General features: G+C 48.1%; 1 protein-coding gene across 1 annotated transcript; it reads left to right on the top strand.

The window, feature by feature from the left end:
• Positions 1–299: 299 nt before the first annotated feature.
• LOC306768565 (gasdermin-E-like) lies at positions 300–16,426 on the top strand (the record flags this gene model as incomplete). Its single annotated transcript, XM_079256973.1, has 10 exons — positions 300–686; positions 2,008–2,206; positions 9,462–9,663; positions 9,762–9,930; positions 11,985–12,078; positions 12,146–12,187; positions 15,718–15,771; positions 15,853–15,980; positions 16,062–16,197; positions 16,275–16,426. 10 exons carry the CDS (start codon positions 300–302, stop codon positions 16,373–16,375), a joined length of 1,512 nt encoding a protein of 503 aa, XP_079113099.1. The 3' UTR covers positions 16,376–16,426.
• Positions 16,427–21,255: the final 4,829 nt, after the last annotated feature.

The raw sequence follows: 21,255 nt of genomic DNA, 5'->3' as shown, positions 1-21,255 counted from the left end.
AGGGATATCTGGGAATATTCCTACAGCTCGGTGGTTCTGAGATCTGCAGACATCACCCTAAGCCCTGAAAATAGGAAACAGATAGATGATGAAGAGAAGCAGCTCCAGCTTCTCACCTGGGTTACACCTGATTTAACAGGTGTGTGTGTGGATCCAGAATGGAAATCTGCCACAGAAATGATTGCCTGGTGCCTCTTCATGACCCCCCATCCAGGTCTTGGTCTGAGAGGCATGACCCCCCCATCCGGGTCTTGGTCTGAGAGGCATGACCCCCCCATCCGGGTCTTGGTCTGAGAGGCATGACCCCCCATCCGGGCCTTGGTCTGAGAGGCATGACCCCCCATCCGGGTCTTGGTCTGAGAGGCATGACCCCCCATCCGGGCCTTGGTCTGAGAGGCATGACCCCCCATCCGGGTCTTGGTCTGAGAGGCATGACCCCCCATCCGGGTCTTGGTCTGAGAGGCATGACCCCCCATCCGGGTCTTGGTCTGAGAGGCATGACCCCCCATCCGGGTCTTGGTCTGAGAGGCATGACCCCCCCATCCGGGCCTTGGTCTGAGAGGCATGACCCCCCATCCGGGCCTTGGTCTGAGAGGCATGACCCCCCATCCGGGTCTTGGTCTGAGAGGCATGACCCCCCATCCGGGTCTTGGTCTGAGAGGCATGACCCCCCCATCCGGGCCTTGGTCTGAGAGGCATGACCCCCCCATCCGGGCCTTGGTCTGAGAGGCATGACCCCCCCATCCGGGCCTTGGTCTGAGAGGCATGACCCCCCCATCCGGGCCTTGGTCTGAGAGGCATGACCCCCCATCCGGGTCTTGGTCTAAGTGGCCTGCAGTCCAGAAGTTCTGCATTAACCAGGAAGCAGAAATCCGGCCGACCTCAGGCTTATTGATCCTATTTCGATCCATTTCAGCCATTGCATCCACCAGCGCCAGGCACCACCTTTAACCCTCCCCAGGGCCAAACACCACACCATCCTTGATGGGGATGCCATTGATCAGAGCCAATCAGGGACAATCCAGATTCTATGTCGCACATGCATAGATGAGAATCTGGAGAAAAAGTGGGGAAGAAAATATGCAGACCCCAAATGTGACCTGTATTATCCGGATACCATAAAACCAACGGTCATCCATTGGCATCGGAGACCCCATTTACCCCCTCATGGTCATTCGGAGGTTTCCTGCATTGTCTCCAAAAACCCAAACCTATGTAGACACGTACGTACGTTGGGAAGAACTGGTCACATAGTGGCCTTCGATGGTTTCAGAAACAGTTTCAGGGACAAGCCATCCAGGACTTTTGGGTTACGCCCCCATTGCAGGAATAAGTCGGGACCTGGATAACGGTCTTCTTAATGGAACATGCGACCCCCTGCATGTCGGGGGCCGAGAAGAGGCCGGTGAATGTCACATATCTGTTGGAACTTTTGTTTCCAAGATGCTTTCGTCCAGCCAGTAAATGTTCTGCCGCTTTGGGCCTGGACGTCACGGCGCATTAATTTCCTACATACCCCGACTAGATCAGCTGTTCTGAGCTCGGTGGTGAGGGTCCGAGCGTCAGGGGGACGCAGCATTCGGGGGATTAGCTCAGTTTTTGGGAAAATGAATGGCAGTAAAGGAGAATCTGGACTGGACGACACTTCCAGTCGTAGACATGTCTGCCCCCTACTGGCCATTGAGCTTTTTGTCCTCCTATCTTGTAAAATTTGGTATAAAAAAATCTCACATTTATTTGTATTTCAGAACATAAGTCCAGAGTAATTTACTGAGTTCCAGATTCCAGGAAAGTCAACATAGAGAAGCGAGAGAAGGTGAGTCTTTCTGGACTTTTAGAGGCCATTCGAAGCTGAAAGTCAGGAAGTGTTCTTATTAGGGTTCAGGTTTGGAGCCAGGTTCAGGCTCCAGTTCCGGTTGTGGTCCAGGTCCGGGTCCGGGTCATCTGTACGGACTCGTCTGGAATAGAAATGGCTGAAGCAGATGTTTTGTCCTGTTGTGTCTGCAGAAGATCTGTGTCTGCACCAAAGCGATTGTTAAAAATGTTGGAGCTAATAAACATCTGATCTCCAACCAAGACCTGAACCAGAAAGTGGAGCTCCTGAATCTGGTCAAAGTCAGAGAGGAAGGATTCTGGCAGCTTCCCAAGTATAAGGCCATGATGTGCTCACTGCCTGAGCTCCTGGAGGAGGACGACTTCCATCCAGGTAGGTAACCTGCCGAAACGTTACACCTCCTGTAGAAGACCAAACGAAAAGCAGCAGGACGCATGAAAAATGAAAAAACTAAAATAGAAATAAAAGTTCTGGTTCGAAAAATGAAGTTATTTTATTTTTACCACCAAAGTTTCAGCAGACATCCACCTGAACGCTGCCTCCATGTTTAGTTCTGACTCTGTGACCAGGAGCCTCATTTATCAAACTGTACGCAGCAACGCTGTGTACAGGTTCTGTACGGAGACCAGGAGAACCCTCCAGGTTCCGTACGGAGACCAGGAGAACCCTCCAGGTTCCGTACGGAGACCAGGAGAACCCTCCAGGTTTCTACAGCAGCACGTCCCACGTCTGTTTCCTTCATAAATCAGGATCAACAGGAAGTTTAACACGGTGAGGGAACATCTGGCCACGCCCACATGTTGGCCATAAAAGGTCAGGCCGACGCCCTGATAAATATTAATCCATCTCATTTCCATGACAGTTCTGCAGGAAAAAAGAGGAATTTTCTGGAAAATGAGGAAGAAATTCTAACGGATGAAGCTGTAAAATGTAAAAGTATTTTATCTGGTGGAGACGGGATGGACATCAGCACCACCAGCAGAAAGACAGAGGAGGTCAGGTTCCAGTAGTCTCATCTTCTAAAGATTAAAACAGAAAATCTGCTGAGCCACCAGTCCTCTAATCCTCCAGATGTTCTTTGGTGATAAAAACCCGACGTCACATCTGTCCTAACATGATGCTAAAGACCAGGACAAGACCAGGATTAAACCAGTTCTGAGACCAGGACCAGACCAGGACTGGACCAGGTCTGAGACCAGGACTGGACCAGGTCTGAGACCAGGACTGAGACCAGGACTAGGACTTAGACCAGGTCTGAGACCAGGACTAGACCAGGTCTGTAACCAGGTCTGAGACCAGGTCTGAGACCAGGACTAGACCAGGACTGGACCAGGTCTGAGACCAGGAATGAGACCAGGACTGAGACCAGGACTAGGACTGAGACCAGGTCTGAGACCAGGACTGAGACCAGGACTAGGACTGAGACCAGGTCTGAGACCAGGACTTAGACCAGGTCTGAGACCAGGACTTAGACCAGGACTTACACCAGGTCTGTGACCAGGTCTGAGACCAGGACTTAGACCAGGTCTGAGACCAGGACTGAGACCAGGACTAGGACTTAGACCAGGTCTGAGACCAGGACTAGACCAGGTCTGTAACCAGGTCTGAGACCAGGACTAGACCAGGTCTGTAACCAGGTCTGAGACCAGGACTGAGACCAGGACTAGGACTTAGACCAGGTCTGAGACCAGGACTAGACCAGGTCTGTAACCAGGTCTGAGACCAGGACTAGACCAGGTCTGTAACCAGGACTGAGACCAGGACTGAGACCAGGACTAGGACTTAGACCAGGTCTGTAACCAGGTCTGAGACCAGGACTGAGACCAGGACTAGGACTTAGACCAGGTCGGAGACCAGGACTGAGACCAGGTCTGAGACCAGGCCTGTGACCAGGACTAGGACTTAGACCAGGTCTGAGACCAGGACTTAGACCAGGTCTGTAACCAGGTCTGAGACCAGGACTGAGACCAGGACTAGGACTTAGACCAGGTCTGAGACCAGGACTAGACCAGGTCTGTAACCAGGTCTGAGACCAGGACTGAGACCAGGACTAGGACTTAGACCAGGTCTGAGACCAGGACTAGACCAGGTCTGAGACCAGGACTGAGACCAGGACTAGGACTTAGACCAGGTCTGAGACCAGGTCTGAGACCAGGACTGAGACCAGGACTAGACCAGGTCTGTAACCAGGTCTGAGACCAGGACTGAGACCGGGACTAGGACTTAGACCAGGTCTGAGACCAGGACTAGACCAGGTCTGAGACCAGGACTGAGACCAGGACTAGGACTTAGACCAGGTCTGAGACCAGGACTAGACCAGGTCTGAGACCAGGACTGAGACTAGGACTAGGACTTAGACCAGGTCTGAGACCAGGACTAGACCAGGTCTGTAACCAGGTCTGAGACCAGGACTAGACCAGGTCTGTAACCAGGTCTGAGACCAGGACTAGGACTTAGACCAGGTCTGAGACCAGGACTAGACCAGGTCTGAGACCAGGACTGAGACCAGGACTAGACCAGGTCTGTAACCAGGTCTGAGACCAGGACTGAGACCAGGACTAGGACTTAGACCAGGTCTGAGACCAGAACTAGACCAGGTCTGTAACCAGGTCTGAGACCAGGACTGAGACCAGGACTGAGACCAGGTCTGAGACCAGGTCTGAGACCAGGACTGAGACCAGGTCTGAGACCAGGACTTAGACCAGGTCTGAGACCAGGACTAGACCAGGTCTGAGACCAGGACTGAGACCAGGACTAGGACTTAGACCAGGTCTGAGACCAGGACTAGACCAGGTCTGAGACCAGGACTGAGACCAGGTCTGAGACCAGGCCTGTGACCAGGACTAGGACTTAGACCAGGTCTGAGACCAGGACTAGACCAGGTCTGAGACCAGGACTGAGACCAGGACTGGACCAGGTCTGTAACCAGGTCTGAGACCAGGACTGAGACCGGGACTAGGACTGAGACCAGGTCTGAGACCAGGACTAGACCAGGTCTGAGACCAGGACTAGACCAGGTCTGAGACCAGGACTGAGACCAGGACTAGGACTTAGACCAGGTCTGAGACCAGGACTAGACCAGGTCTGAGACCAGGACTGAGACCAGGACTAGGACTTAGACCAGGTCTGAGACCAGGACTAGACCAGGTCTGTAACCAGGTCTGAGACCAGGACTAGACCAGGTCTGTAACCAGGTCTGAGACCAGGACTAGACCAGGTCTGAGACCAGGACTGAGACCAGGACTAGGACTTAGACCAGGTCTGAGACCAGGACTAGACCAGGTCTGAGACCAGGACTGAGACTAGGACTAGGACTTAGACCAGGTCTGAGACCAGGACTAGACCAGGTCTGTAACCAGGTCTGAGATCAGGACTAGACCAGGTCTGAGACCAGGACTAGACCAGGTCTGTAACCAGGTCTGAGACCAGGTCTGAGACCAGGACTAGACCAGGTCTGTAACCAGGTCTGAGACCAGGACTGAGACCAGGACTAGGACTGAGACCAGGACTGAGACCAGGACTAGGACTGAGACCAGGTCTAAGACCAGGACTGAGACCAGGTCTGAGACCAGGCCAATGACCAGGACTAGGACTTAGACCAGGTCTGAGACCAGGACTTAGACCAGGTCTGAGACCAGGCCTGTGACCAGGACTAGGACTTAGACCAGGTCTGAGACCAGGACTTAGACCAGGTCTGTAACCAGGTCTGAGACCAGGACTTAGACCAGGTCTGTAACCAGGTCTGAGACCAGGACTGAGACCAGGACTAGGACTTAGACCAGGTCTGAGACCAGGACTAGACCAGGTCTGTAACCAGGTCTGAGACCAGGACTAGACCAGGTCTGTAACCAGGTCTGAGACCAGGACTGAGACCAGGACTAGGACTTAGACCAGGTCTGAGACCAGGACTAGACCAGGTCTGTAACCAGGTCTGAGACCAGGACTGAGACCAGGACTAGGACTTAGACCAGGTCTGAGACCAGGACTAGACCAGGTCTGTAACCAGGTCTGAGACCAGGACTGAGACCAGGACTAGGACTTAGACCAGGTCTGAGACCAGGACTGAGACCAGGTCTGAGACCAGGCCTGTGACCAGGACTAGGACTTAGACCAGGTCTGAGACCAGGACTTAGACCAGGTCTGTAACCAGGTCTGAGACCAGGACTGAGACCAGGACTAGGACTTAGACCAGGTCTGAGACCAGGACTAGACCAGGTCTGTAACCAGGTCTGAGACCAGGACTGAGACCAGGACTAGGACTTAGACCAGGTCTGAGACCAGGTCTGAGACCAGGTCTCAGACCAGGTCTGAGACCAGGACTAGACCAGGTCTGTAACCAGGTCTGAGACCAGGACTGAGACCAGGACTAGGACTTAGACCAGGTCTGAGACCAGAACTAGACCAGGTCTGTAACCAGGTCTGAGACCAGGACTGAGACCAGGACTAGGACTTAGACCAGGTCTGAGACCAGGACTAGACCAGGTCTGTAACCAGGTCTGAGACCAGGACTGAGACCAGGACCAGGACTTATACCAGGTCTGAGACCAGGACTAGACCAGGTCTGAGACCAGGACTGAGACCAGGACTAGGACTTAGACCAGGTCTGAGACCAGGTCTGAGACCAGGACTAGACCAGGTCTGAGACCAGGACTGAGACCAGGACTAGGACTTAGACCAGGTCTGAGACCAGGTCTGAGACCAGGACTGAGACCAGGACTAGGACTTAGACCAGGTCTGAGACCAGAACTAGACCAGGTCTGTAACCAGGTCTGAGACCAGGACTGAGACCAGGACTAGTACTTAGACCAGGTCTGAGACCAGGACTAGACCAGGACTGAGACCAGGACTAGGACTTAGACCAGGTCTGAGACCAGGACTAGACCAGGTCTGAGACCAGGTCTGAGACCAGGACTAGACCAGGTCTGAGACCAGGACTTAGACCAGGACTAGGACTTAGACCAGGTCTGAGACCAGGTCTGAGACCAGGTCTGAGACCAGGACTGAGACCAGGTCTGTAACCAGGTCTGAGACCAGGACTGAGACCAGGTCTGTAACCAGGACTTAGACCAGGTCTGAGACCAGGACTAGACCAGGTCTGAGACCAGGACTGAGACCAGGACTAGGACTTAGACCAGGTCTGAGACCAGTACTAGACCAGGTCTGAGACCAGGACTGAGACTAGGACTAGGACTTAGACCAGGTCTGAGACCAGGACTAGACCAGGTCTGTAACCAGGTCTGAGACCAGGACTAGACCAGGTCTGTAACCAGGTCTGAGACCAGGACTAGACCAGGTCTGAGACCAGGACTGAGACCAGGACTAGGACTTAGACCAGGTCTGAGACCAGGACTAGACCAGGTCTGAGACCAGGACTGAGACTAGGACTAGGACTTAGACCAGGTCTGAGACCAGGACTAGACCAGGTCTGAGACCAGGACTAGACCAGGTCTGTAACCAGGTCTGAGACCAGGACTAGACCAGGTCTGTAACCAGGTCTGAGACCAGGACTAGGACTTAGACCAGGTCTGAGACCAGGACTAGACCAGGTCTGAGACCAGGACTGAGACCAGGACTAGACCAGGTCTGTAACCAGGTCTGAGACCAGGACTGAGACCAGGACTAGGACTTAGACCAGGTCTGAGACCAGAACTAGACCAGGTCTGTAACCAGGTCTGAGACCAGGACTGAGACCAGGTCTGTAACCAGGACTTAGACCAGGTCTGAGACCAGGACTAGACCAGGTCTGAGACCAGGACTGAGACCAGGACTAGGACTTAGACCAGGTCTGAGACCAGTACTAGACCAGGTCTGAGACCAGGACTGAGACTAGGACTAGGACTTAGACCAGGTCTGAGACCAGGACTAGACCAGGTCTGTAACCAGGTCTGAGACCAGGACTAGACCAGGTCTGTAACCAGGTCTGAGACCAGGACTAGACCAGGTCTGAGACCAGGACTGAGACCAGGACTAGGACTTAGACCAGGTCTGAGACCAGGACTAGACCAGGTCTGAGACCAGGACTGAGACTAGGACTAGGACTTAGACCAGGTCTGAGACCAGGACTAGACCAGGTCTGAGACCAGGACTAGACCAGGTCTGTAACCAGGTCTGAGACCAGGACTAGACCAGGTCTGTAACCAGGTCTGAGACCAGGACTAGGACTTAGACCAGGTCTGAGACCAGGACTAGACCAGGTCTGAGACCAGGACTGAGACGAGGACTAGACCAGGTCTGTAACCAGGTCTGAGACCAGGACTGAGACCAGGACTAGGACTTAGACCAGGTCTGAGACCAGAACTAGACCAGGTCTGTAACCAGGTCTGAGACCAGGACTGAGACCAGGACTAGGACTTAGACCAGGTCTGAGACCAGGTCTGAGACCAGGACTGAGACCAGGACTGAGACCAGGTCTGAGACCAGGACTGAGACCAGGACTAGGACTTAGACCAGGTCTGAGACCAGGACTGAGACCAGGACTAGGACTTAGACCAGGTCTGAGACCAGGACTAGACCAGGTCTGAGACCAGGACTGAGACCAGGACTGGACCAGGTCTGTAACCAGGTCTGAGACCAGGACTGAGACCGGGACTAGGACTTAGACCAGGTCTGAGACCAGGACTAGACCAGGTCTGAGACCAGGACTGAGACCAGGACTAGGACTTAGACCAGGTCTGAGACCAGGACTAGACCAGGTCTGAGACCAGGACTGAGACCAGGACTAGGACTTAGACCAGGTCTGAGACCAGGACTAGACCAGGTCTGAGACCAGGACTAGACCAGGTCTGTAACCAGGTCTGAGACCAGGACTAGACCAGGTCTGTAACCAGGTCTGAGACCAGGACTAGACCAGGTCTGAGACCAGGACTGAGACCAGGACTAGGACTTAGACCAGGTCTGAGACCAGGACTAGACCAGGTCTGAGACCAGGACTGAGACTAGGACTAGGACTTAGACCAGGTCTGAGACCAGGACTAGACCAGGTCTGTAACCAGGTCTGAGACCAGGACTAGACCAGGTCTGTAACCAGGTCTGAGACCAGGACTAGACCAGGTCTGTAACCAGGTCTGAGACCAGGACTGAGACCAGGACTAGGACTTAGACCAGGTCTGAGACCAGGACTAGACCAGGTTTCTGACTTTGTTGAATGGGACGAGAAAATGATTCCTGTCCATTTTTATAGAATATTTCTACGATATAAATATGATGGCATTTTATAAGTTTTCCGTAGAATAGAATAAATAAAATGGGAAAGAAAAGTGTCTGTAGAAGTAAAATATTCCGTGTGGAAAAATGTGTCTGTTTCTAAATGAAGCTGAAGGTTCTGGCCGATCCAGTTTTAATGTGATCAATACCTCTGATTAGAGCTGGGTCGGACTGGAGTCTCCTGCTGAGATGGTCGTTTAGATGTTGACCAGCAGGAGCCCCAACATGGCGACTTGTGGAACTCCACAGATTCTTCTGGGTTTAGAGTCACCTGTCGTCCCCGTCCTTTAAACCTGTCCCAAACCAGTTTACTGCCGTGTCAGAGTCCTCCCAGCTTTCCAGCCGGTTCAGTAAGATGTTCTGGTCGACTGTGAAAATGAAAGAAAACATGTCAAGGCTTAATGACAGAAAACATTCCTGTCAGAATTTGAGGAGGAAGTTCTGGTGAAGGATTTCACAACTTCTGTGGAAACCAGTGCGAGTGGCGGTGTGGAGGGAGGACACGACCTGGTGGCTAAAGCGCAAGTCTCAGCAAATATGGACAGCGTGGATGCTCAGGCTGCACCCGTCAGCCTCAAGAAGAAGGCAGCCAAACTGAAGCACATCAGGAGCAAGTTCAGCGGCAGGTACAGAGTCTGCTAGCTCCTCCCACCTCCTCCTCGCTCCTCCTCAGCTCCTCCTCAGCTCCTCCTCACTCCCAACTACCTTACTGTGCTTTTATCAGGACCATAAAGAAGGACAAGTTGGAGCGGCTGAGAGTGAAGGGGACGGACAAGCTGGCCTTCGTCCACCAGATGGTCTACAACACTGGATCTGTCAAACTGATCCGGAAGGCCAGTAAGGGAGGGGCTGTCTCTGCGTCGTACCAGAAGATGCTGAATCTGTTTGTGAAGGTGAGTGAAGAATCAGAAAGACTGACCTGCATCTGCTGACCTTTTCTCCAGGTTTCAGGCACCCTACGGTAGACCCCTCCAACGATTTGCAGACTCAGCCTCTAATCCGGATTAGATTACGTGTACGCGACTCCGGTTCCTAGGAATGCAAACATCTGCACACTTTCAGACACCTTTAAAAAAGTGTTTCGGTAAAGAACTTGAGTCAGCGATCTCCAAGTCGAAGCAGCGGCTTTTATTATCAGTCAAAGATTTTAGTCAGGCACCAAAACGGACAGATCCGTATCAACGCTGCACCATACGTAACCGAACACGTACACATACCCATATACGTAACCAAACATGTACACATACCCATATACGTAACCAAACATGTACAGATACCCATATACGTAACCAAACACGTACAGATACCCATATACGTAACCAAACACGTACAGATACCCATATACGTAACCGAACACGTACACATACCCATATACGTAACCAAACACGTACAGATACCCATATACGTAACCAAACACGTACACATACCCATATACGTAACCGAACACGTACACATACCCATATACGTAACCGAACACGTACATATACCCATATACGTAACCAAACACGTACACATACCCATATACGTAACCAAACACGTACAGATACCCATACACGTAACCAAACACGTACAGATACCCATATACGTAACCAAACACGTACAGATACCCATATACGTAACCAAACACGTACAGATACCCATATACGTAACCGAACACGTACACATACCCATATACGTAACCAAACACGTACACATACCCATATACGTAACCGAACACGTACACATACCCATATACGTAACCAAACACGTACATATACCCATACACGTAACCAAACACGTACACATACCCATATACGTAACCGAACACGTACACATACCCATATACGTAACCGAACACGTACACATACCCATATACGTAACCAAACACGTACATATACCCATACACGTAACCAAACACGTACACATACCCATATACGTAACCGAACACGTACACATACCCATATACGTAACCGAACACGTACATATACCCATATACGTAACCAAACACGCACATATACCCATATACGTAACCGAACACGTACATATACCCATATACGTAACCAAACACGTACATATACCCATATACGTAACCGAACACGTACATATACCCATATACGTAACCAAACACGTACATATACCCATACACGTACCTGAACACATACACATAGCTGTACACGTACAGATGATCTACTAAACCTTGAAGTCGAGCCCTTGGTGCCAGGATAACAGATAATCCTGGTCTGTTCTGGCTGCTTTCAACCTAACATTTACTTTCCTTCATTGTTGTTTCCATGGAGATGCTCTAATGACATCAGTAGGAAATAACTCTTGGTCAGATGTTTGCAGGGCAACAACCACCAAAGCGATGTTGTCACACTGTTTTCTTTTAGAACTGCAGTAATAAATGTCAGCAGGACACTGTTGTGACAAATCATCTTGGTAAACCATGACCCCCAGGGCTACCGTCATGGAGGCAGACTGTATGATATGAAACAAAACAACACTGATACTTTTTGTTTGAAGTTTCACATCATTTAACAATTTTTGCTTTTGATTTTGATGACAATGAAACACAGTAAAGATATTTTTGTAAAAAAAAAATTTTTCATTTCTACTGTGTTTAATTCAAACTGATACTTTCGTGTTTGATTACTTAATTTTGTCCACTCTTTACCGACCAGGGATTTGCTGTATCAGCTGCTTTAGTTATAAATTTACCGTCTGAGGAAGGGTTTTTCGGCCTAACTCCAAAGTTATTTAAGGTTGTGATGTGATGGGGGCATGTAGCTGCAGATAGGTCAGAAACATCCTGATCGTTGAGCATCTGCAGGTCCTGTTTGCTCTGTCCTCCGTCATGGAGATCACATCTTCTCCAGCTGATGGAGGAGAGTCTTTTATATGAAGAAACGCTGTGTTTTTCCGTCTTCCAGCACTGCATAAGTAAACCCACTTCGACTTGTTCCATCAGGGTGACTCAAAGGAGGAGACGAGCTTCATGGTGCCAGAAGAATCCACGTTTGCTTACGGGCTGATGGAGATACTGTTGAAGGATGAGAAGATGGGTGAGAGCAAGCCCTGAGTTTAATGTGTCTGTGCGTTTCAGCATGTAATTCTTCTCTTTGTTTTTAGAAATCTCCTATGAACCCTGGACTCACAAGGAAAACCCTCTGGGTAGGTTGTTTAGTTTTTCTGTTGATTCATATAAAAATCTTTTCAAGTGCATGAATCATTAAGTGAAGGAGCAGCCATCGGGGCAGTGTTAACCGGAATAAATAACTAAAAATGGTAAAAAAAGAAAAGGCACAGAACCCATTTTCTCAGCCAATGATCTAAGACTTGTCTGTTCTGCAGATATTTTGCTGGTTTCATGAAGTTGTTGTCCTAGCAGTCTGATTATAACACAAATAATTAACTCAGACAACATTTTAATTAGTTGTAATCCATGGAAGTATGGACTGTCTTCACATTTTAACCTCATGACTAGCCTTAAACCTTTTTTTGGGAAAATGGCCATATTTGATAACTTGATTGGACATCCAACACCCCTCTTCATCTTCATCTTCTGCCGCTTATCCGGAGTCGGGTCGCGGGGGCAGCAGCCTAAGCAGGGAAGCCCAGACTTCCCTCTCCCCAGCCACATTTACCAACTCTGCGGGGGGGTCCCGAGGCGTTCCCAGGTCAGCCGAGAGATATAATCCCTCCAGCGTGTCCTGGGTCTTCCCCGGGGTCTCCTCCCAGAGGGACGTGCCTGGAACACCTCACCAGGGAGGTCCAGGAGGCATCCTGACCAGATGCCCGAGCCACCTCAACTGGTTCCTCTCGATGCGGAGGAGCAGCGGCTCTACTCTGATCTCCTCCCGGATGACCGAGCTCCTCACCCTATCTCTAAGGGAGAGCCCGGCCACCCTGCGGAGGAAACCCATTTCAGCCGCCTGTATACGAGATCTCCTTCTTTCGGTCACGACCCACAGCTCATGACCATAGGTGAGGGTAGGAACGTAGATCGACTGGTAAATCGAGAGCTTTGCCTTCTGGTTCAGCTCCTTCTTCACCACGACAGACCGGCGCAGAATCCGCATTACTGCAGACGCCGCACCGATCCGTCTGTCGATCTCGCGCTCCATCCTTCCCTCACTCGTGAACAAGACCCCGAGATATTTAAACTCCTCCACTTGAGGCAGGACCTGACTCCCGACCCGGAGAGGGCAATCCACCCTATTCCGGCTGAGGACCATGGTCTCAGATCTGGAGGTGCTGATTCTCACAACACCCCTCTGCACGCTGAAACCACACTGAGTTCTCCACACCATGTTGTCAAACATCACACAGCATCTCAGCTGCTGCACTGAGGTCAGCCTTCAGCATTACAAACAAGACATGGAAAACTGAACAGGAAAATTACAACATAAAACAAGAAATTGGAGCTAAAACGACAACTCCATATCATGGCATTAAATTAAGAAAAAATAAAAAAAAATTGAAAAACTGACCACTGTATAACTTTTGTAATATTAACTCAACTTTTTTTTTTTATTTTTTTTTTTTTAAAAAACCCTTTAAAACAACCAGAGTTGAAACAAAGTGCTGTTCACAATCAGCCAAAATAACAACATAAATAACACAATAAAATGTCATATTGACCGATTAAAGTATCCTCTTTTAAAGTAATATTTTTGTAATATTCACCAATATTGTAAAACACTCTTTTTTGTTTTTGAAAATGGAAATTTCCAAATATCTAAAAAATGAATGTCTGTAGCAGGTGTTTTTAAATATAGTCCTATGAGGGCTGCAATCCAGCAGGTTTTCCAGGTATTCCTGCTTCAACACAACGGAATGAAATTAAGTGGATCTAACAGTCACTCAGGTTCTGCAAAAAGATGCATTCGTTTGAGTCAGCTATGTTGGAGCAGGGATACATGGAAAACCTGCTGGATTGCAGCCCTCATAGGACTGAATTGAGTACCCTTGACCTATAGGCTGACCTATGGACCCCAAATAAACTCCCTGATTCACAATGTATTGTCTCTTATGTCTAGCACCTTCCTACCATGTCCTCTACTGTTTGATTTCATGCTTGTGTTGTTCTCACTCTCAGATGTATGAGGCTTTCGGACATATTCACACCAATAATGTCACCAACAACCCCATCCAGACACCTTTAGCCTTACCGATGTGCACAACCCAGCCGGCCTTTTGTGTCCTTTGTGTCTGCCCTCATCAGCTGTGGAGACCTGGGTCCAGGGTGCAACAGCACTTTGCTCTAACCTTTTTACTTTTAAACACTACTTTAAAGTTTACCAACTGTATTAACAGTTTTCTATCTATGTCTATTTCTATTTTTCTATCATTATTTAGTTTCCTATATTATTCTTAACTTCATTGATAGAATAGCACAAGCTCTTTATCACATGGTCATTTCAGTTATTAAGCTGACTTTTAACATATTTCAGATCTTTTCCAGTGCAGGAAGTAATTTTTTGTTTCTCCAAACTCTGAAGAATCCGACTTCTTCCAACATTCAGATAGAGAGAACTACAACACACTGAAGCTTTAATGTTAACTCTTCAAAAGGAAATTTTTTAAAATCATTTTATAGTTTTATTAAAACTTTTCTTTTACCTTCTTGCCTCTTCCTTCTTGCAAGGCGAAAGGAGTGAAAATGGGAGGGAGGGATAATAGTCTGGACTGCTTTTGATTAGCCCATTTCTTCTAAATTATATAATAATTTAATTTTAGGTGCCTTATCCAAAATTTGAATGTGTACATTTAAGTTTCTGCTGGCAGGAATTATCTTTGAGTCTGCTAAATGACTTAAAAGACTCTTTTCTGTGAGATAAGTCAGCAATCCAACCTTTACCTTTCTTTTTAGTGTTGTCCTTTACAGTTAAATCAAGGAATATCAGCTTTTCTCATCATGTCTCCCGGCTGGCTCGCCAATACACTGTAGACGAATCCATCACTTCCGATGACAGACTTCAGGATGACCATTTCTGGCAACAGATACATTTATTTAGATTACAAGTTAGATAAACAGTACAAGAGGTTCGGGGAAAAGCCTCCCATCATGCTTATAGGCCCGCTTTTAAAGTTTACTGTTTACTGTGTTCAGCTAAAGGTCAGCCAGCTAAATTACCTGGATTAACACTTTATCACTTTTAACCCTCTTATTGCTGACATCAAGTTCTAATGAAAAGGTCACAGCTGTTGTTTATGCAGCTCACAAGAATGAGATGGACCTCAGTTGTATTAAAATAATGCAAGGTCCCACATTCTGGACAGCTCAACAGGAGACATCAGGAGGAGCCTGAAGTGACGTGGATAGCTTCACCAGAGCCTTCTGCTTTTGTTAAACTTCCAACAGGTTTTCCTGTCATTTTAAAGACTTTTGGCGTGGACCAGGTGATATCTGGTCCCTCGGTTCATCGCCAGCTGATAGAGCCTCATCCTAAAGGGTTACCATGAAAACTTCATCCAGCTCAACAATCCAAAGTTATTTTCATAGACATCACTTCCGAGGCACATGGAAAAGCAGAAAAGGAGCTGTATGTTGACCAGCTCCAACGATCCAGAGTCCAGTCCTCTGGACAAGAGTCTACTTCTGATTATGGTTCTGATTGTACCAGTTTAGTTCTCTCTCCAGTTCAAAGTGGAACCAATGGTTTCTGGTGTGGACTCTTATCCTCCTCCTGTCTCCTCAGATGTGTTTAGTCATGACAGCAGCACCTCTGAACCTCTTCACAAGGCCAAAGAAGGTAAGTCTGACTTCCTGCGATGAGGTTTCTGCTTCCTGGATGTGACCATCATCAGCATGCTGCTCCTGTTGCTTCCTGTAGAGATCCTGAATAAGGAAGTCCTCCTGCAGCCGCTGGCAGACCTGACCGAGTCCACCCGTTCTGATCTGCTGAAAGTTCTCCGAAAGGTTCTGGAGGACAGACACACTCTGGCTCTGCTGGAGGAAACGGTACCTTTGGTTTTGGATCAGGATCACTGGGTCACATCGGCCTGCAGAGATAATATTGTTTCTTATTCCTCTTCCTCTCAGCTGGAGCATTTCAGCAAAGGATCGTACGACCATCCTGAGTCTCCAGACGTTGCTTCCTTTATGGACCTTCTGGATGTTTCTGGCATCTCCTCATCCATGCAGGACGCCATCTATCTGCTGGTCAGCGCAATGGACAGTAAGTCAGCTGATCTGGTTCCAGTGATCCTCAGATGAAGCTCAGGCTGCCGCCTTAAACATGTTGTCGCTTTGCAGCTCTGCCAGATGGAATGCCGCCACTTCTGATGTCCTGCAGCCCGGAAACACTGAGAGTCCTCAACCAGCTGGTTGGTGCATTCACTGTCTGCCATGGTTGACCCCTCTGTTCTCACTGTGGACACGCAGCTCGCTGCAGGTGTCTTGCTGGTTGTTGAATCTGCCAGAAACCAACTTAACATAAGACTTGAGTTGTTTTCCAGTAACCCATGAGAACGCAGCGTGACATATATGATACAGACAGTGTAGGCATCACTTTCAATTCAATTCAATTCAACTTTATTTATATAGCATCAAATCACGGCAATGCCATCTCAAGACGCTTTACAGACAGAGGGGAAAACATAATGAAGGCCAATTCATAACAGCCTATATAAGGAAACCAACAGATTGAGTTGAGTCCAACTCAATCTCCCATCCTGATCAAGCACACTGGCGACAGTGGGAAGGAAAAAACTCCCTTTTAACAGGAAGGAAACCTCCGGCAGAACCCGGCTCAGGACAGGCAGCCATCTGCCTCTGCTGTGTGGGGGGAAGAGGACAGAAAGACAACAGACAACAGGAACTGCTACTCCCGGCCAGGGAGACCTGCTGAGACAGGAGACATACATGTTAATGATGCTACACTGTTTAGGGGGGGGGGGGGTAAAAGAAAGAGATAAAGAGAAAAAGAAAGAAGCTCAGTGTATCAGGAAATGTCCCTCAGCAGTCTAAACCTATAGCAGCATAACTAAGGGATGCTAAGTTATGCTTTATGGCGTAAACTTTGCCCCAGATCCTGTGGAACACAACCTGATTTTTGTCTTTTGCCTCTTAATAGAAAACCGGAAAACAAAGAAGTATACTATAAACATTTTTACATAACACAACATCATAAAAGATAAATATATAAATGGGGCGGCTGTAGCTCAGGAAATGCCAAAGTGTCCCCCCAAACTGCCCCCCGATGTGCCTATCAGGGTGTGTGTGTGTGTGAATGGGTGAATGTGAGTGTAAAGCGCTTTGAGTGGTCTGCATGACTAGAAAAGCGCTATAGAAGTACAAGTCCATTTACCATTTACCAAAAAATGGAGGTAATTTCTTATTTTGTAAAGAGAACTAGAGAGACGTATAAAGACAAAATAGAGAAGACAAATAAAGAGAAATGGACTTTTCTTACCAGTTTTCATGGGTTGTGTCTTTATGGGTTAAGCAGCAAATGAGGACTCAAGATTTTGATTTCTGTGGTGTAAACTTTACCTCCTATTGTTCTAAAAGCACAAGTTGTATCCAGTACAGTGGCGTAGCATCCTCAGCACCTCGGCAGAAGCAGTGAGGAAACTGCATGGGCTCAAGTGATCCCACTATTTTGGATCCTAAATGATAGATTCGATTAGAAGCTCATTGCATTTGCTGAGAAAAGATGTGAAACTTGGAATCATTGGCTTTGGAATGAGGAGTGGGTGAGTTTATGACTGGCTAAAACATTGGGAAGCAATAGCTGGAATAAACAAACTTCCTGGTTTTTTTCTTTTTGGTTATACCATGGAAACCAAATGGAAAGGGCCGTTTTTGCTTAGTTTTGATTATATTTCCGAAGTACCAGCTTGACACAAGCATAGTACTATACTTTTCCCCATAACTGAGGAGGAGAAGGTGGCATGGTATGAAGTTTCAGGCGTTTTTCTCAGTTTTGGTTTCCTGTTTTATTTTGTAGTTTTTTCCAGGTTCAGTGTTTACATGGTAATTTTTAATCTGTTTAACACTTTTATTTGGAATTAAAGAGGAAAGTCACAAAGACTTCTGTCCAAACAGCTCCCGGGTTGACCACCAAAGCAGGGTGTGGCTAACTGAGCGAGCCCTGATTGTCTGTTCAGCGGATGGAATAGCCAGCCAATCACAGGAATGGAACAGTCCACCCTGTCACGGGATGGCATTAAGACATCCAGCAAATCATATAGAGGAGATTAATTAGCCAGTTTTGCATAGATTGGCTGAGAGTTGAGCCATCCATCTGGGCCAGGAGCAAACAGGGGGCTTTACATCCGCCTACTGGTCCAACTCTGCTTCGACAGCATGAACCAACACCACACCTCAGATATAAAGACAAGATGATCAAAAATGGCTTCACATAGTGGTTACCACTGTGGCCTTACAGCAAGGTCGCTGGTTCAAGCCCTGGCTAGGGGGCACTTCAGACCAGTGATGTGCAGGGAGGTTCAAGGCTGGTGAGGCACTGGCTGGAGAGTCAGATTTACAGTTGTAAGAACTGGAAAAAAAACCAGCACCTTTCCACACAGCCAGTCTTGTACCACTCAGTTTGAAAAGAATGACTCTTTGACTCAGTTTGAAGCAAACCTTTTAGCTCCGGCATTGCTCTTCCATCACATATCGCCTTCTGTTGGGACTGGACATCAAGTTTTGAGACATTTTTTAGTGTTGAAATATAATCCTCCATAATGAGATGGATCAGGCGGAGTATTAAAAGCCGCTGGCTTCAGCTTGGCGCCAACTTTCAGTTCCCTCTGCTGAAGCCGCTGCAGATAGAAAGCACCTGCCAGATTGCCTACGCCCCCTTGAGGTGAGGCAGAGTACTGCGTGCCTCACCGGCTGACTTTTCTTTGCACTTTATTGTACGATCTGCAAGGATAACTCTCTCTTACACATAAAAGACATTACACAGACTGTAGAAAGTCATGGTGTATAATTAATATTCATGTAAAGTTCATTTTAGCAATAGGCCGAGGAACAGAAAGGGAGACGTATCATTCTACCCGGTTTGTACTGGATTGTGCTTTCAGGCGTGAAGCACCGCTCGCCACTGCCTCACCCAGGGTTTCTGCCATCAGGGGCAACTCAAAGTTGGCTCGTTATTTGTGATAAAATGTCAGAAATATGTATGTAGTAATACTAAAATGTATTTTAAATACAGAATAATGGAAAATATTTACATTTATTGTATGTACTTTTTCCGTTTTTAAATTCATGACAGGTGAGGCACTGCCTCCCCCGCCTCCCCTGCCTCCCCTGCCTTTGCCTGCAACAAAACAATAACTGAACTAAATATAGAAATCTTCCATGAGTCCATGAACTACACAGGATGCATTGCTGCATTCATCATACGTCCTGAAGCAGGACTAACTCGGAAAGCACTCAGAGCGCAAACCTCCGCCAAGGCCTTAAAAACTTCCTGGATTCAAACAGTGATCCAGGTCACCACCAAAATGAAATATGTTCTTACTTTTCACATTTCCAACAACTCCTGAAAATGTCATAAAAGTCAGTCCAGAACTTTTTGAGTTATCTTGAACACAAGCAGACAAACAGATAGCCGGTACAGACATAACCTCCTTGGCGGAGGCAACTCACCTAAACCTTTCTGTTACCTGGCTAACTTCTACAGGATCTAGACATTTGGGTATCAGCTCATGATCCAACTGGGGTTTTCATCTGGATCAGAGCATGTTCAGTTACAATACCGTAAAAGGGGTGGAGTTTGCAGTTTTGTCCGCGGGTAGACAGGTAGGTTCATGTCCCTGTCCTTGCTCTGGCCTGGTATGGCCGTGTTGATGGCCTGCGGTGGTTTTACTCTGGGTGCCTGGTCCCGCTTGGTCATGGTCAAGTCACATTTCTTTTCAATTTTGGCAGCTGAGCCAACTTTTCTCTTTCACACTTTAATTCTGTACCTTTCCCTCTTTTCTTTTTTCTCTCTTCCTACCTTCCCCTCCCCTGCCAGGTTCAGCATCGCCATATCAGGACTGATGATCACAATAAAGATCATAAAAATATCAAGGCAGCCATATATAAGACATGTCTCCCTTGGTCGAGTAAATCTGTCTGGCTGAATATGGCACACAGACTGGCATTCTGTATGCTGTGATGCTGGACAGGACAGGGCAAAGAACAAAAGGAGAAGAAGAGATTTAAAACCAGAGACCTGCAGTGACGGTGAGTTCCAGACAGCTGGTCCCACCAGAAAAGGTCCTGGTGGTCCTCTGACAGTCGGCCCAGGGACTGCATCCAAGTTATAATGCAATGGTACAGAGTGCAAATATAGTCTTGTCTTCATAACAGAAACACAACAGAAAAGAAAATGAAAATACAAAACAAAGAAGAGACAAAAATACACCACATAGTCACATGGTGGTAATCCAAGAACTTGTTGGTGGACACTTGCAGTGCGGGATGCCATCACCACCCTCGTGAACAAGACCCCGAGATATTTAAACTCCTCCACTTGAGGCAGGACCTGACTCCCGACCCGGAGAGGGCAATCCACCCTATTCCGGCTGAGGACCATGGTCTCAGATTTGGAGGTGCTGATTCTCATCCCAGCCGCTTCACACTCGGCCGCGAATCACTCAAATGAGAGCTGGAGATCACGACCAGATGAAGCCAACAGGACCACGTCATCTGCAAAAAGCAGGGATCCAATCCTGAGGCCACCAAGTCGGATCCCCTCAACACCTCGGCTGCGCCTAGAAATTCTGTCTATATGTTGTGGATTAAGAGATTATAAGGATCCAAGCGCAGACATGATTTTAGATACAAGTAAGGGCTTTATTGTTTTTGCTGGGCAGGTAGACAGACAGGCAGGAATCTCACTGATGAAACAACTTACAAAATCGGGTTCGATCGGGCAAAGAAATAGCTTGGCAGAAATACTGAGAATGGCCGTCAGCTATTACCACTGGTGAACAACAATCAGGCAATGACTAGAGGACTGAGCCGGGCTTTTAACTTGCTGTTGATTGCCAGATGAGAAACCAGTGCAAACCTTGTTCCCTGGGAAACAGGCACACACCACAACACCATAAAAGTTATGAACAGAATCGGCGGTAAAGGGCAGCCATTGCAGAGTCCAGCCCTCACTGGAAACAAATCCAACTTACTGTCGGTGATTACCAGGGAGGCTGAGGAGTGTGATTCCCCTGTAATTGGAACACACCCTCCGGTCCCCCTTCTTAAAAAGGGGGACCACCACCCCAGTCTGCCAATCCAG

The sequence above is a fragment of the Telmatherina bonti genome (genome assembly GCF_933228915.1).
Source record: "Telmatherina bonti genome assembly, chromosome: 17".
In the NCBI taxonomy this organism is placed as follows: domain Eukaryota; kingdom Metazoa; phylum Chordata; class Actinopteri; order Atheriniformes; family Telmatherinidae; genus Telmatherina; species Telmatherina bonti.
The sequence above is the reverse complement of the archived record's forward strand: the minus strand, read 5'-3'. Positions and strand labels throughout refer to the sequence as shown.